Genomic DNA, 13,740 nt, shown 5'->3' with positions numbered 1-13,740 from the left:
CGTCGAGGCTGTAGGGGACTCAGCCGAGTCCACGTCGTAAATCTGTGCTGCCGTCGGTGAGGGAGTTCGATGTCGAGACTCCTCACGATGGCGACCTTCTCTCTCAGAAGCATGACGATCTTTATCCTTATGCTTCCGTTTTTTTGAAACCTCCTTTGGTTTCTTAAACAGAGTGTCAACAGCGGTTTTAGACTGCATATCAGCAGACCCACTGGAACCCAATCCCGGGGAGCTTGACGCACCGCACTCCTTCGACATCGAAGCTCCCGATGTCGATCCGGAACTCATCGACGCCGACGGACGAGGAGTTGGCGGTCGAAGTGCCTCCTCGTATAACGCAGCTCGAAGCCTGAGAGCTCTATTTTGTCTAGTTTGTTTTGAAAACGAGCAGCATATCTTACACGCCGCCGTGTTATGATTCTCTCCTAGGCACATCAAACAGGCGTCGTGATAATCAGTCGAAGGCAACTTTGCTCAACACTTTTCACACTGTTTGAATGTCTTCTTAGCTTCCATTGTCCAAATGCCGTTCCGAGTCAAATTCAGTAAACAATCTTAGGAACAAACAAAGCAGAGTCCGTAATCAAGTCCGTTCGCCGTTCCAAGTCAAAACCATCCTGTACAAACTTCGTAGTTAGAATCAGAGTCCCAAAATCAAGTCCGTTGTTCGTTCTGAAGTCAAACCAATTAATCCACTCAGTAGAGAATAGTCAAACAGTCCGAAGTCAAATTTTTGATAACAATTGAGGAGCAACAGCCAAGAGGTGTAAGCGCTTTAGTGGTCAAGAGAAAACTGAAGGAGAGGCGCCCCAACCGTCGATTCCAACGGAAGCTGCAAGGCACGTGCAGATGGGCGGGGCGCGAAGAGGAGCTAGCTAGTCAGCCCGGGAGGTCCCTGCGCAGGCGCAGAAACCCAGTTCTTATGGATACAATGGATCACAATCCAGATCATATACATTTTCCAACCTATTCAAGCTTTTCCACTCATGACCGACATCCAGACTAAAGCTGTGCTGGCGCTATAGATGGAGGCAATTTTCACCAGTTTCCCTTTCCCTCTGATGCCCACTGGGCCTCCTGAAATATACCCTGAGGGTTGTGTGACCCGCATGGACCTATTCTTAGGAGGCACAGAGAACTTTAGAAAGAAGGGAAGATTGGCAAAACTGTCCCTCCCCATAGTGCAGAATTAGTCTAGATGCCAGCTGATATTTATTCATTCATTCATTCATTCAGTTTCTATACTGCCCTTCCAAAAATGGCTCAGGGCGGTTTATGCAGAGAAATAATAAACAAATAAGATAAATAAAATGGATCCCTGTCCCCAAAGGGCTCACAATCTAAAAAGAAACATAAGCTAGACACCAGCAATAGTCATTGGAAGTACTGTGCTGGGGGTGGATAGGGTCAGTTACTCTCCCCCTGCTAAATAAAGAGAATCACCATGTTAAAAGGTGCCTCTTTGCCAAGTTAGCAGGAGTATAGGTGATACAGTCATCCTTCACTAACCACAAGGGTTCCATTCCAGGAAAACCTTGCAGTTGGCAAATTGGCAGTTGGCAAGCCATTGAAATCAATGACAAACAGGGGATTAGGGGAATCACAGTTGTGAAAGGACCGCAAAATACAGTTAAGAATAGAAAAAATCCCCCCAAATCCTCCCAAATCCCCAGGAATCAGTAAGAGCAGTGAAGGAGAACCCCGAAAATCACCCCCTTATCCTGCAAATCACTCCCGATCCCCTGAAAATCACCCCAAACCCTGACAATAACCCCCTGAGCCCCCCAAATTACAAAAAACCCCAAAATTGCAAAAAATAAAATCTTGCCAAACCGCAGATATATGTGTTGCAGTTGGCAGGACCTGTCACAATTTCCCAGTCACAGATGCTTAAAACCGCAATTGGGAAACCTGTGGTTGGTGAAGGATAACTGTATAGTGTATCTTTGATAAGGCTCTTATCAAAATGTGCTTAATTGTAAGTATTTTGCCTGTGTATTTACTGACATATATGGAAATTAGAAGTTATCAACAATGGGTTGGTACAGATAATACCATCCCTGTCCACATGATTAAGAAAGAAGCAGAGAGTGCATCTATTAGGATGTCCTCTGTGTATGTCCCGATACCTTCCCAGCACATCCCTTTATTATGGGAGGGGAAGGGATGGTGTTTATTCAGATGACTCTCTAGCGGATTATAGCCCTTGTCTCAGAGCAAGCTCACATGAGGGAAAGAAATGCTGAATCATCCCTGCTGACTAGGCTTTTCGTAAAACTATTAAGCAATTATTGGTAGGTTCAAAAGGCTTCCCCCAAGCACCCTAAAACTTGCAGAGATTCGGACCAGATTGGTTGCTATAATCCAAGGTCCCTCTGGGCAAATACAAAAACCTTCCATATGTAAGCTTACACAGGATGAGAAAAACTGTTAGCTGCTGAGCGTCTGAGAGCATGTTTGCACCAGAGAACTCCCTGCTTCACTTCCCGCTTTTTCCTGAGTTAAAAACCAACTTGAAGAAGCTTGTAAAAAGAAATGACTTAAAAAATATATTTTATTTAAGTACTACAAACTGCTTCCATCTGAGGCTTTCTTAGCTTTAAATACAGCTAAGAACACTTAATAGGATTACAAAAATAGGCTATATCTTAATGCACGTTTAAATGTTTATAATTGTCTTTTGCAATGCCCTAGGTAGAATAGGCGTAGGCTAGTGCTTCTTATTTTAATTACGTTGCAGGTAATCAATTCTAGAACAGTATTAGGGATATACAAAGCACACACCAAAGAAACAGAAATTCTAACACAAAGTCTGACTAAAAAACTTTTCCCTAGACTAAATTTCCCAAAGCCAAAGCCAAGGCTTCCTTCTCCTTGAACTCACCAAACCTCGGATGAGAGTTCAAGCTTCCTGCCCTCCTGTCTTTGCAAGACCTGCAGAGTCATTTTCCTGCAGCCATCCTCCATGGCCACATATCCTGATCTCCTCTAACAAAGACCTGCCCCTCTTGTTCCCAGAATTCCCTGCAACCGCTCTCTAGGTCCTACCCACCTGGTGTACTGATTGGATGCCCTGGAGTTCACCAGCATGTCAGTCAAGACAAGGGTTCACTCCCTGTGAATTCTTTAGGGGGAGGGGTGGTTGATCACCGGTGGTTGAATTCTATAGAAAATTGGAAAAGCAACTAACAGAGATAGATAGGCAACAGATTATACTAATGGGAGACTTTAATGGAATTGTCTCAATGTAGGCTGATAGAGATACAACAGATTTGAGGAAAAATGATGGGAAATTACCAAGAGTTTTCTTTCAATATGGCTGAGCACTTTGGTTTACATGGCATATGGAGAATCAAAACTTAGATGCGAGGGAGTATACTTTCTTTTTAGATAGATATAAAACGCATATGAGAATAGATGTTTTGGGCCAATGCAGATGTGTTGATAACAATTAACAGATATCGTTATATGAACTACTGGGGAGAGAATGTTTAACCTATAGGCAAGATCCTGGTTATTGTTAACAACACTTGTTCCAAGGATGAGATGGAAGTCGTTATTGTGTGTGTTTGTGAGTTTTTGTACTATTTGTGTTTGTCTTTTGATGTTGTGAAAATTGAATAAAAAGTATATGCAAAAAACAAAACAAAAAGACATTGGTCATCCCTTCTCCACTGCTCTGATACTATCCCTTTGATATGTAGATTGCTAATCTCAGGGACTAACTTCCTTTTCTCTCTCTCTTCACTACCAGCCCTTCTACCTTGCAACATGGCAAGCCTCTCTCCCTGCACCATATGTGCAGAGAAGATGCAGAATCCATCTGCATCCAGCTAGATAGATAGATTAGAGATCCTAACTCCTCACTTTCCTATCTAGAATGGAGTTCCTTAATAAATGCCTTATATATTGATTTGAAACTATGAATTGGCTCCAAGTTACTTTACTCTCAGCATACACACATGCCTAACTAAATCCGCTGTGTTGTGCCTCTGTGCACTCTGCTATAATGAGAAAGGGATTCTCTCACCACAGAGAATTTCCAACAAGCACTGCAAGATGCTTTTCAGGGATCTGTTACTCCCTCCCCTCAAAATAGTCATCCTATAGCTCCCTCCCACTTCCTGGCCAGAGAAAGAACAGGAATTGCTTAATGCTGCTCCACAAAAACACAACACTTTGATAGCACCTCTTGTGCTTCTTCCCCTGCTTTCTAGTTAGAAAACACGTGGTGTAAAGAGAGCACCATTATCTCTGCACCATGAAAGCAAACCAGCTTTTAGGCAGGCAGCTACTTTAACAGCTCACTCTGGCCTTGTTCTCTCTGAGGTCATAGTGTTTATGACTACAGACTGCAGTTGGGGGCTCACATGACTGAACACTTATCCGTACAGAAATAAAGTAATCCTTCCACACAGAAAACTAGATGTCAAGGAGAAAGATTCTACCTTTCCAGTCTCTCTTCTTGTTTTATTTTATTATATATCAAGTATATATTAAGTTGTATTTTTACTGTGGCATTGCCACTTTGTAAGTTGCCTTATGAGGCCTTTGAGCCTAAAAACAGGGGAGTAAATCTTTTAAATAAATACACACATCAATTTCAGCCTCTAAGTTATAGCTCTGAAACTAGGAGAAATAGCCCCATTCACACAATTTCAATATCACATGAAAATTGAGCAGGTGGTTCCCTCTTTGTCTCTTTTCCAGACACAAAGCTCTGAGGTGGAAAGAGAAATACCCATGTGGATTCTTCTTAGAACAGCTCTGTGTTTAACAGGGTAACACTTGGAGGCTGCCCATGGGACTCTCCATATTTAAGACTATAAAGGAGAATGAAAGTGTCATCAGGGCATTTTTGTAAAGAAAGGCAATACTAAAGCAATGTTGTGATTGGCTCTGGCCTCATAGCAGGACTGATTGTCTGGAAACAATTTGTTACAGGTGATCAAGCCGTTTCATTACAATGCTAAACCCTCTTTTCCCTCAGATTAAACAAAAATTGTTACTGAGAGAAAAATGTCATGCAATGCATTCCTTTTTATCTTAAACATCAAACAAGCAATATTTTATATAAGAACAAAGGCTCTGAAGATTTCATTATCCAACATTCATCTTGTTATTTTAATTATGAAAAATTTAACACAAAAATACCTACCAATATATATGTAAGAAAATGTCTCTCTCTCTCTCTCTCTCTGAGAATAAAATATTTTATGTGTTATATTATATGTGTTATTTTTATGTGTTAAAATATAGCACACTAGTATTTTCAAGCCCGTTTAAATAACGGGCGCTAGTAGGGCGGCCTCTGTCGCCGTCTTTCCTCTCCCCGCGCTCGGCCCGCCCTCTCCCCCTCGCCCGGCTTCCTCCGCCGCCTCTGTTGTTTTCGGCGCCCGGGCCGGACCCGCTGCCACTGCCTCTCCTCTTCCAGCGGCTGGGCTGGACTCGCCACCCCCGCCTCTGCCCTCCTCGTGGCCGCCTCTGGCCTTCCTGTGCCCGGCCCCCCGGCGTCTTTCCCTTCCCTGCAGCCGCCGCTGCCCCTGTTCTTTTTGGCGGGCGGGCCAGACCCGCCGCCGCCTCTTCTATCCCCGTGGCTGGCCTGGACCCGCCGCCTCCTCTGCCGGTCCAGTTGCTGCCGTTTTTGCTCCGCGCCACCAGGCCTCAGCCGACATCCCCCGCCGCTGCCTCCCCCCTCCATGTCCCCACTTCTCCTTCTCAGTTCAGCGGCAGGGGTGTTCCCGCCGCTGCCGCATCTGCCCTCCCCGGTCCCCGCTTCCCGCTTCGCCTTTCCCCTTTACGGGAGCCAACATGGCCGCCTGGTGCCTGCGGCCGTATCTTTCTCGGACGTTCTGGGCATGCGCTCTGCGCATGCCCAGAACAGCTGAGAAAGACACGGGCAGACACGGGATTACACCTAACCATTTTATTATAGAGGATGAGCATAAAATGCGTTTGCAGCATAACTGAAATGAGCCTTTTCCCAGAGACATGATGATAGGCCATTTCCAGGGATACTGAGTTATCACAGTTCCAAAAGATCTGATAATGCACTCCCTGTCAAAATCAGAGCTTCTCCATCTCTGGTTGTTTTCAGAAAGACCCTTAAGACACACTTTTCTCAGGCTTTTAATTAAATGGCCTGTTTTATGTCATAAAATTGTTTCAATCGTTTTATCCTGTTTTATACTAGTATTTTAACTTATGTACACCATTTAGGGATGCACACATATCAGGTCAGGTTGTATATAAATATGACAAATGAATGAATAATGAGACTTGGCAGTCATCCAGCCTGTGCCACCTATAAAATCTCCTTTAAAAACCTGGGGAGAGTGGCTGAAGAAGAGCTGTAACAGCTAGCAAGGTCCATCATGGAAGAGAAGAATGAGCTTAACTACTATTCCTCTGTACTGGGAACACTGGCAGAGAAAGCATGAGGCCCACATTGCATTAGAAAAACATACAGATATATACATATCCATAACCAATACATGAGCAAAGTTGAATTTTAGCTGTCAAAGATAGTTTGTATTGCAGGGGGCACAAAGAAATTGCAATCATAATCAACATAATCTTTGTCCAGATAAGTCTCTAATCATGTATTGTTGTCTAGCAAGTGCGCTGCTCTGTTTAAGAGATGCTGATGTAAACAGCCAACATACATTGCTTGTCTAAATAAGCCTTTTCTCCCACAGTGTTAGTGAAAGTATAGCCTAGCCTGTCTGATTAATGCTGGTAAATATGAAAGCTTACATACTTTGGTGAACACATGACTAAAGATCACAACTTTCATAGCCACAACAGAGAGAAGAGATTTGTCTTCTCATACAACTCTTCCACACTAAAATCAGATGGTAAAACATGTAGCTAGACTAGAGGCTTTGTTTATAGTGTGCTGAAAAATGCATCAAGTGCACAAAGACCATTTGTGGTGTCATAGTGCTAAGATAAAGCTTCCCCTTTTCATTAGGAAGCCAGACAGCAAGTGGAACCAGAAGACTAGCAATGAATATTTTTACCAAGCTCTATGCAGAGATAGCCTTTATGCAATGATAATCACGAAAGTTTCAGTCAGGACTGCCAGCTTGTCGGGGCCCCACTGGAGCCGCCACGGAAGACCCGCCATCATCTAAAGACAACAGGAAGGCGGGATCCCCTCCATCCATAGCACCACAGCTGAGCACAGCCACACCCAAAGAAGTTGGGGGGGGAAGGGCACAGGCGGGGGCTGGCCAACACTGGGAGGCACACCCAGAGCCCACAGCAATTGACCAAACACTGCTGCGACGGGCCCTGGCCCACTGAGTGGAGCTCCCAGGACCAGAACTGATGGGCCAGGAAGTGCCCAAAGGGGCAGTACTTCCAGGAGCATGTTTTGCAATCCAGACTTGCTCAGGCCTATTTAGGGGTAGGGCTGCCCAGTGATTAGGAACTCTCTCCCTGGTGCTGAGCAAGTTGGCGTCCTCCAGAGAGAAGTCCAACTGCAGGAGACACTTGCTTGAAGGAGGACTCTGGGAACATCCTTCCCCAGGGGACTCTGAAGCCAAGCAGAAGGGGACCAAACCAGGCTCCTCACAGGGTCATCCCGTGGAGGGGACCCAGAGAGTCCCCTCAGTTTAATTAAGAACATAGATAGCTGCCTTATATCATATCAAACCATTGGTTCATCTAGCTCAGTATTATCTTCTACACTGACTGGCAGCGGCTTTTCAAGGTTTCAGGCAAGAGTCTTTCCCAGCCCTATATGGGGATGTCAGGGATTGAACCTGAGACCTTCTGTATGCAATGCAGATGCTCTACCATTGAGCTATGGCCCCATCCTTCTTGGTAGATTAACTAACTGAAGGATTATTAATTAATTGGTGAGGCTCAATTTTAATTGGTAAGGGCAAATTTTAATGTAGATCAGTGACATTAGGGACTGATTTGATTTACTTTGGGGCTGATTTTGTTCTGGTGTATGACTGTAATAGGAAATGACGATATTAAAAAGGACCCTTTCTTGTAATGAAGAATGGTACATTTTATGTATTAAATTACAAGATATCTAACACTTCCTTCAGCATCTAGAAAAGTACATACATTGTGATTTTGGTAATATGCAATTTTATTTAAATTAAACCAATTTTAAGTAATTGGTCAGGGTTGTTTTTTTTAAAGCAGATGATTAATCAACTAGAAATATTCAGTAGGCTGGCAACTTATTTTAAATGATTACCTTTTTTCTTTTGCTTTTTAAAGAAGTTGCTTCCATTCTGGAACCATCTGAGGACTACAAGATATGAAGCCAGTGTCACTATTGGTATTACTCTGTGCATTCAGCTATCTTAGCTCTGCATCTAGTGAAAATTTAGATTCCCCAAAATTAAGACTACAAATGTTTTAGTGCTACAGACAAGCAAGGGGGAGACGAGGAAAGCTCCTTATGTAATATTGAAAACTACTACTATGTATACACTGTGATATATCAGATAAACACCAGCAGCAACCACTGAAGGAATGCTATGCTGGGGTTGGATAGGGACAGTTAAGAACATAAGAACAGCCCTGCTGGATCAGGCCCAAGGCCCATCTAGTCCAGCATCCTGTTTCGCACAGTGGCCCACCAGATGCCGCTGGAAGCCACAGGCAGGAGTTGAGGGCGTGCCCTCTCTCCTGCTGTTACTCCCCCGCAACTGGTACTCAGAGGCATCGTACCTTTGAGGATGGAGGTGGCCCACAGCCTTCCAACTAGTAGCCGTTGATAGACCTCTCCATGAAGTTATCCAAACCCTTCTTAAAGCCATCCAGGTTGTTGGCCATCACCACATCTTGTGGCAGAGAATTCCACAAGTGGATTATGCGTTGTGTGAAAAGGTACTTCAGTTTGTTGGTCCTAGATTTCCCAGCAATCAATTCCATGGGATGACCCCTGGTTCTAGTGTTACGGGAGAGGGAGAAGAATTTCTCTCTATCCACTTTCTCCACACCATGCATGATTTTATAGACCTCTATCATGTCTCCCCGCAGTCGTCTTTTTTCTAAACTAAAAAGCTCCAGGTGTTGTAATCTTGCCTCATAAGAAAGGTGCTCTAGGCTGTTTATCATCTTGGTTGCCCTCTTCTTGTTTCCCCCCTGCTAAATATAAGAGAATCACCACTGTAAAAGGCACCTCTTTGCTCAGTTAGCAGGGGTTAACCCCTATTTCATCTAGAAATCTACTCTGCTCTTAGTTAGTATGACTAAGAACAGGAAACCAGCATGAAATATAAACTAGCATGTTGTCTTATTGTTTACTATCCAAAGTGTCTGTCAGAAATGATATTCAAGAAACACAAGAAGAATGTTGCTGCTTGCTTGCCTTTCCAGAAGCCAGACCTCCATTGAAAGCAATGGCACTTATTTTAAGTGTAATTAAAGATACTTATGCTTCTGAAGTGGTTGTTTTCTGTGAGGGTGGGGTGGAGTGTACATCAGATCTGAATTTTCTAAATTCTTAAAACTCCTGGAAAGTGAGGGAAAGTATGGATTTTGGAGCATGAGCAACCAACCCACAGCACACACTTGGAAATCAATCAATCAGTTTCTTTATGTAGTCACTAGTATTTTTAAGCCCGTTATAATAACGGGAGCTAGCCTTCCCCCCCCCACTTTATGCGTTCTTCATCTCTTTTCCTTTTTTCCCCCCTTGTGTTTGTGTGTGTCCCTGTTTTTTTTTTAACCTGTCTGTCTCTCTCTCTCTCTCTGTTTCTTTCTCACTTTCTCTTTGTCTTTGTTTTTCTCTGCCCTTTTCCCCCCTCTCCCCTCTCCCTTGTCCCTGTGTCTCTCCTTTTTGCCTCCCTTTTTTTTTGTCGCTCTTCCTTCTCCCTTATTTCATTCTTACATACTTATGAGGCTATGTTTTGTGTAATTAATATTCTTTATTTTTTTTCTTGGTTTCCCCCCCCTCCACCCTCATAGTATTTCTTTATACACCACATTTTTGGTGAATATTTGTTCTGAGCCTGCTATTAGTCTTCCTTGTTCTGGGCCTTCCAGCACCCTGACCACGACGTCTGTAAAGCTTCTGACTCTGGATAAGGCTACATATAATTGACTGTGGCTGAATACTGGTTCAGGCAAATAGATTCCGACTTTTTCCAGGGTTTGTCCTTGTGATTTGTTTATTGTCATAGCGAAAGCCAATTTTACTGGGTATTGCCGTCTTCTTAAGGTGAATGGCAAGTCTGTGCAAGATGGTGCCGAATCAATTCTTGGAATAAACACCATGTCTCCCTTTGCTGATCCTGTAATTACTTGTGCTATGATGATATTCTTTTCTAGGTTGTTCACAATGAGGTGGGTGCCATTGCATAATCCTTTTTTGGTGTTTAGGTTTCTGAGGAGCATTATTATTGCGCCTACTTTCAGGGTGAGGGTATGTTTCGGCATTCCTGTTGGTGTTTGGTCATTGAGGAATTCTGTTGGGTAGTTTTTGGAATCTTCTTCGTTGGAGTCATCTATGGTGTCTGCACTCAGATAAGTCATTTTTTTCGCCTTCCAAAATGTTGAGCACCTGGTCATTGATGGTCTCAACATCATTGTTCTTTGGGCATAGGATGGATCTGTTTGCTATTTTTGGGACGTCTTGTACTTGAACGTTGTTTCTGAAAACTTGTCTCACAATATCTTCTTTGCATATTATACTTGCTGGGATTTCAATGATGTCTTCTGGTAATCCCTCAATGCGTGGTGTGTCTCCATTGCCTACTGTGATTAGCCACTTGCTGAATTCTGTGTCATTGGATCTTATATTTTTTTGTAGTTTGAGGATTGTGAATGTGGGCCACAGCGTATTGAATTTTATGCAGGCCTCAACGATATGTGTTTGGCTTCCGTGTGGCACCACTGGAAGTGTTTGTCGGAAATCTCCTCCCAGTAAAAATACTTTACCTCCCATGGGCTTGTGTTCTCCATGATTTCTTGCATTAGTTTGTCTACTGTTGTTAGTGCTTGCGTGGGTGCCATCGTTGACTCATCCCAAATGATTATTTTTGCTGTTTTTATGTTTTTAGCATCCTGAGAATTGAGGCGCATGTTAGATACAGAGTTTTCAAGTATTGGTACTGGCAGTTTGAATTGGGAGTGGTATGTTTGGAGTGGGAGTGGGAATGGTATGGTTTTATATAAGTATGTTTTTCCACTGCCTCCTGGGCTGTCCAAGAAAAAGCAGCAGTGGTCAAGCTCATAATTTTGGCTTGCTGCTAATATTTGTTCTATGGCTGCTTTTTGTTCATCATTGAAGGTTCTTGACATCACCTCTGCTGTTTGTCTTTCATAGGTTTGGTTGTATGTATCTGTAAGCTGCTCTGTATTTTTTATGGTGTATGTCAAGCCAAAGTCTGTGCATTTCTTTCCGTGGAGTGTTAAAATGTTGGCAATTTCTTGTAGGGCAAGGTCACGGCATATTGTGCACTCTGCATTGTGTAGCATATGTTTATGGACATAATCCTCAATGAGGTATTGTTCGTATTTTGTAAAGAGCTCCTGCATGTTTTGGAGGGATGCAAAGACACAGATGTAGGCAAAGAGTTCTCTGATTTGTTTGGGCATGTTGTATTGTGCAGCATCTTCTAGTGTACTTTCCCACACTTGTTCGTCATTTATGAGCCCTCTTGTTTTGGCAGCTTCTTGGTAAGTTGGGTATTCATTTCCATCTACGCTTCTGAGGTTTTCGTAGGATGTTGCTCCTGGGACATGTAGCAGTAGGAGGCGTAGGCAGTAGCGCTCTGGGTCTGATGGTAAATTTACAGAATACATTCTGCCGATTACTTTGTCTGCACCACGTTGTCGTAATTTCCACGTGCTGTTTGCAGTGTCAAAGACATAATATAATGGGATGTCTGCGTATAATATGTTTCTTGCTTTCTCGTTTGATTGATTCAATTTGAACCATGCTGTCAATTGTGTTTCACGACTTGCTGCTCTGTTGGTTGCTGTGCCAATGTTTTCGGGGTTGAAAATTACTGCTTGTTCGTTTGGGAGATGAACTGCTAGCCTGTGTACTGTATGGGATTGATAATACATCTCAAATCCATTTAGATGCCATGCTGCTTCTGGCGCGCTGACATACCTTGAATCCATGTAGGTTTTGATTTCATCATGGTTCAAAGTGTCTTGTTCTTGGATCACCACTTTTGCGCAATCATGGCCCTTGTATACATATTTGAAAAGGTATTTTACACTCTTAACTGAAGCACAGACTTCAACGTTTATGTAGCAGTTATACTTTAGGGCTAGGAATGGATTATACGGTACAACCCACCTGTTGTACCTGTACCTGTTATCAATTGGTTTTCCTTTTTGCATTTTGCTTTCGCCAGTGTTTCTTCTTCTGTATTTGGGGTAACCGTTTTTGTTTGCAATAGTCTGTTGTTGGTATTCTTTTGGGAATTCTTTTGTGCATTTTTCATTGGACATACATGTTGAATGCTGATTGTGAGTTCCACATGGTCCATGGATCATATGCTTTGTAATGATTGCATGAAGTCGCGGTGTTTTTTCAATGTCTGGGATTTCTGTAGATACTATGTTGTCTATGGAGGCTTCGGTTTTTGGTTTATAGTTTTCTGCTAGGATGAGCAGTATGTGTGCATGTGGCAAACCTCTTTTTTGGAACTCTATGACATACACAATGGCTGTGGGTGGGCCAAATATATGCTTCTTGCAGATGTCATCAATTAGTGATTTCAGTTTTAGGTGGAAGACTCTTGCCACTAAATCTGGTCGTGCTGTAGCAGTTTGGCCATGTTCTAGGTTTCCCGCAATTTCATCCCACTTGGGGTTGCATGTCATTGTAATGAAGAGATCTGGTTTTCCGTACTTTCTGACAATTGCCATTGCATCCTGATAGTTTTGGAGCATGTTTCTAGGGCTACCTGGAAATGAGGATGGCAAAATAAATGTCTTTCCGGGGATTTGGCCTGTTGCATTGGCTGCTTCATTTAAGTGGTCCATCAATCCTGAGTATTTCTCCACTCTCAATTTCAGTTGATTTTGCCGGATGAAACTGAGTCTGTTGGCCTCAGTTTTGACATATGCATCTACCATGTATTGCTGCGTTAGGCGTCCAGCATTTAGGAAGGCGTTGAAGTCGTCTCTGATGGATAGACGGTAGCCATAGTACTGCATCTGGGTGACTCGTACTCTTGGTGCACGTGGCTGTTTTGTTAAATCTTTTAAGGCTTGTGGCCTAAGTTGTAAAGGTATGTCTATCCCCCAGCTTTGTTCTCCATAGGGGAATAGCAATGGGTACACCATGGGCTCTAGACTGGGATCTAGGACACTGTGTTATTTTTTGGTCTGGTTTGCCTGCACTTGGTTTGCAGTGGATTAGTAGATCTCTTTCCAGTGGTGGTTCACCGTCGTTATTTTGGAAAATAAATGCTACCTCATTATGCTGTGGTGCATTATAACGTCTTGGGTCATTCTCACGGTCTTGGACTATTGTCAGGGTCACTTCCTTAATAGCATTGCCTGTCTGGTTTGCATCCTCTTGACACTCTGTTTCTACTTGGTGTAGCATTTTGCAAACTTTAGCAAATGGATTGTTCTCTGCCATAAGTGTACTTAGTGCTTGCATAAGTTGTGGTTTTATTTTTGTATTGGATTTATTTTGAAATCTTCTTTCTGTGGCCTCAGTGGGGTCTAAGATGTATAATTGTGCATATTGTCTGTCTTGGCCCTGCTGTGGGTGCAGCGTGCCTGTTCTGTGGCAAA

General features: G+C 43.2%; 1 protein-coding gene across 1 annotated transcript; it reads right to left on the bottom strand.

Annotated features, from left to right (window-relative positions):
• Window positions 1-284: 284 nt before the first annotated feature.
• Window positions 285-13,281, bottom strand: LOC128350599 (uncharacterized). Its single transcript, XM_053308996.1, is given in 4 exon segments — window positions 285-425; window positions 9,958-10,506; window positions 10,508-10,769; window positions 10,910-13,281. Coding segments are annotated over 4 exon segments (3,324 nt in total).
• Window positions 13,282-13,740: the final 459 nt, after the last annotated feature.

The sequence above is a fragment of the Hemicordylus capensis genome, chromosome 3 (genome assembly GCF_027244095.1).
Source record: "Hemicordylus capensis ecotype Gifberg chromosome 3, rHemCap1.1.pri, whole genome shotgun sequence".
NCBI lineage: Eukaryota > Metazoa > Chordata > Lepidosauria > Squamata > Cordylidae > Hemicordylus > Hemicordylus capensis.
Note: the sequence above shows the minus strand (reverse complement) of the source record. Positions and strands in the feature narration are given on the sequence as shown.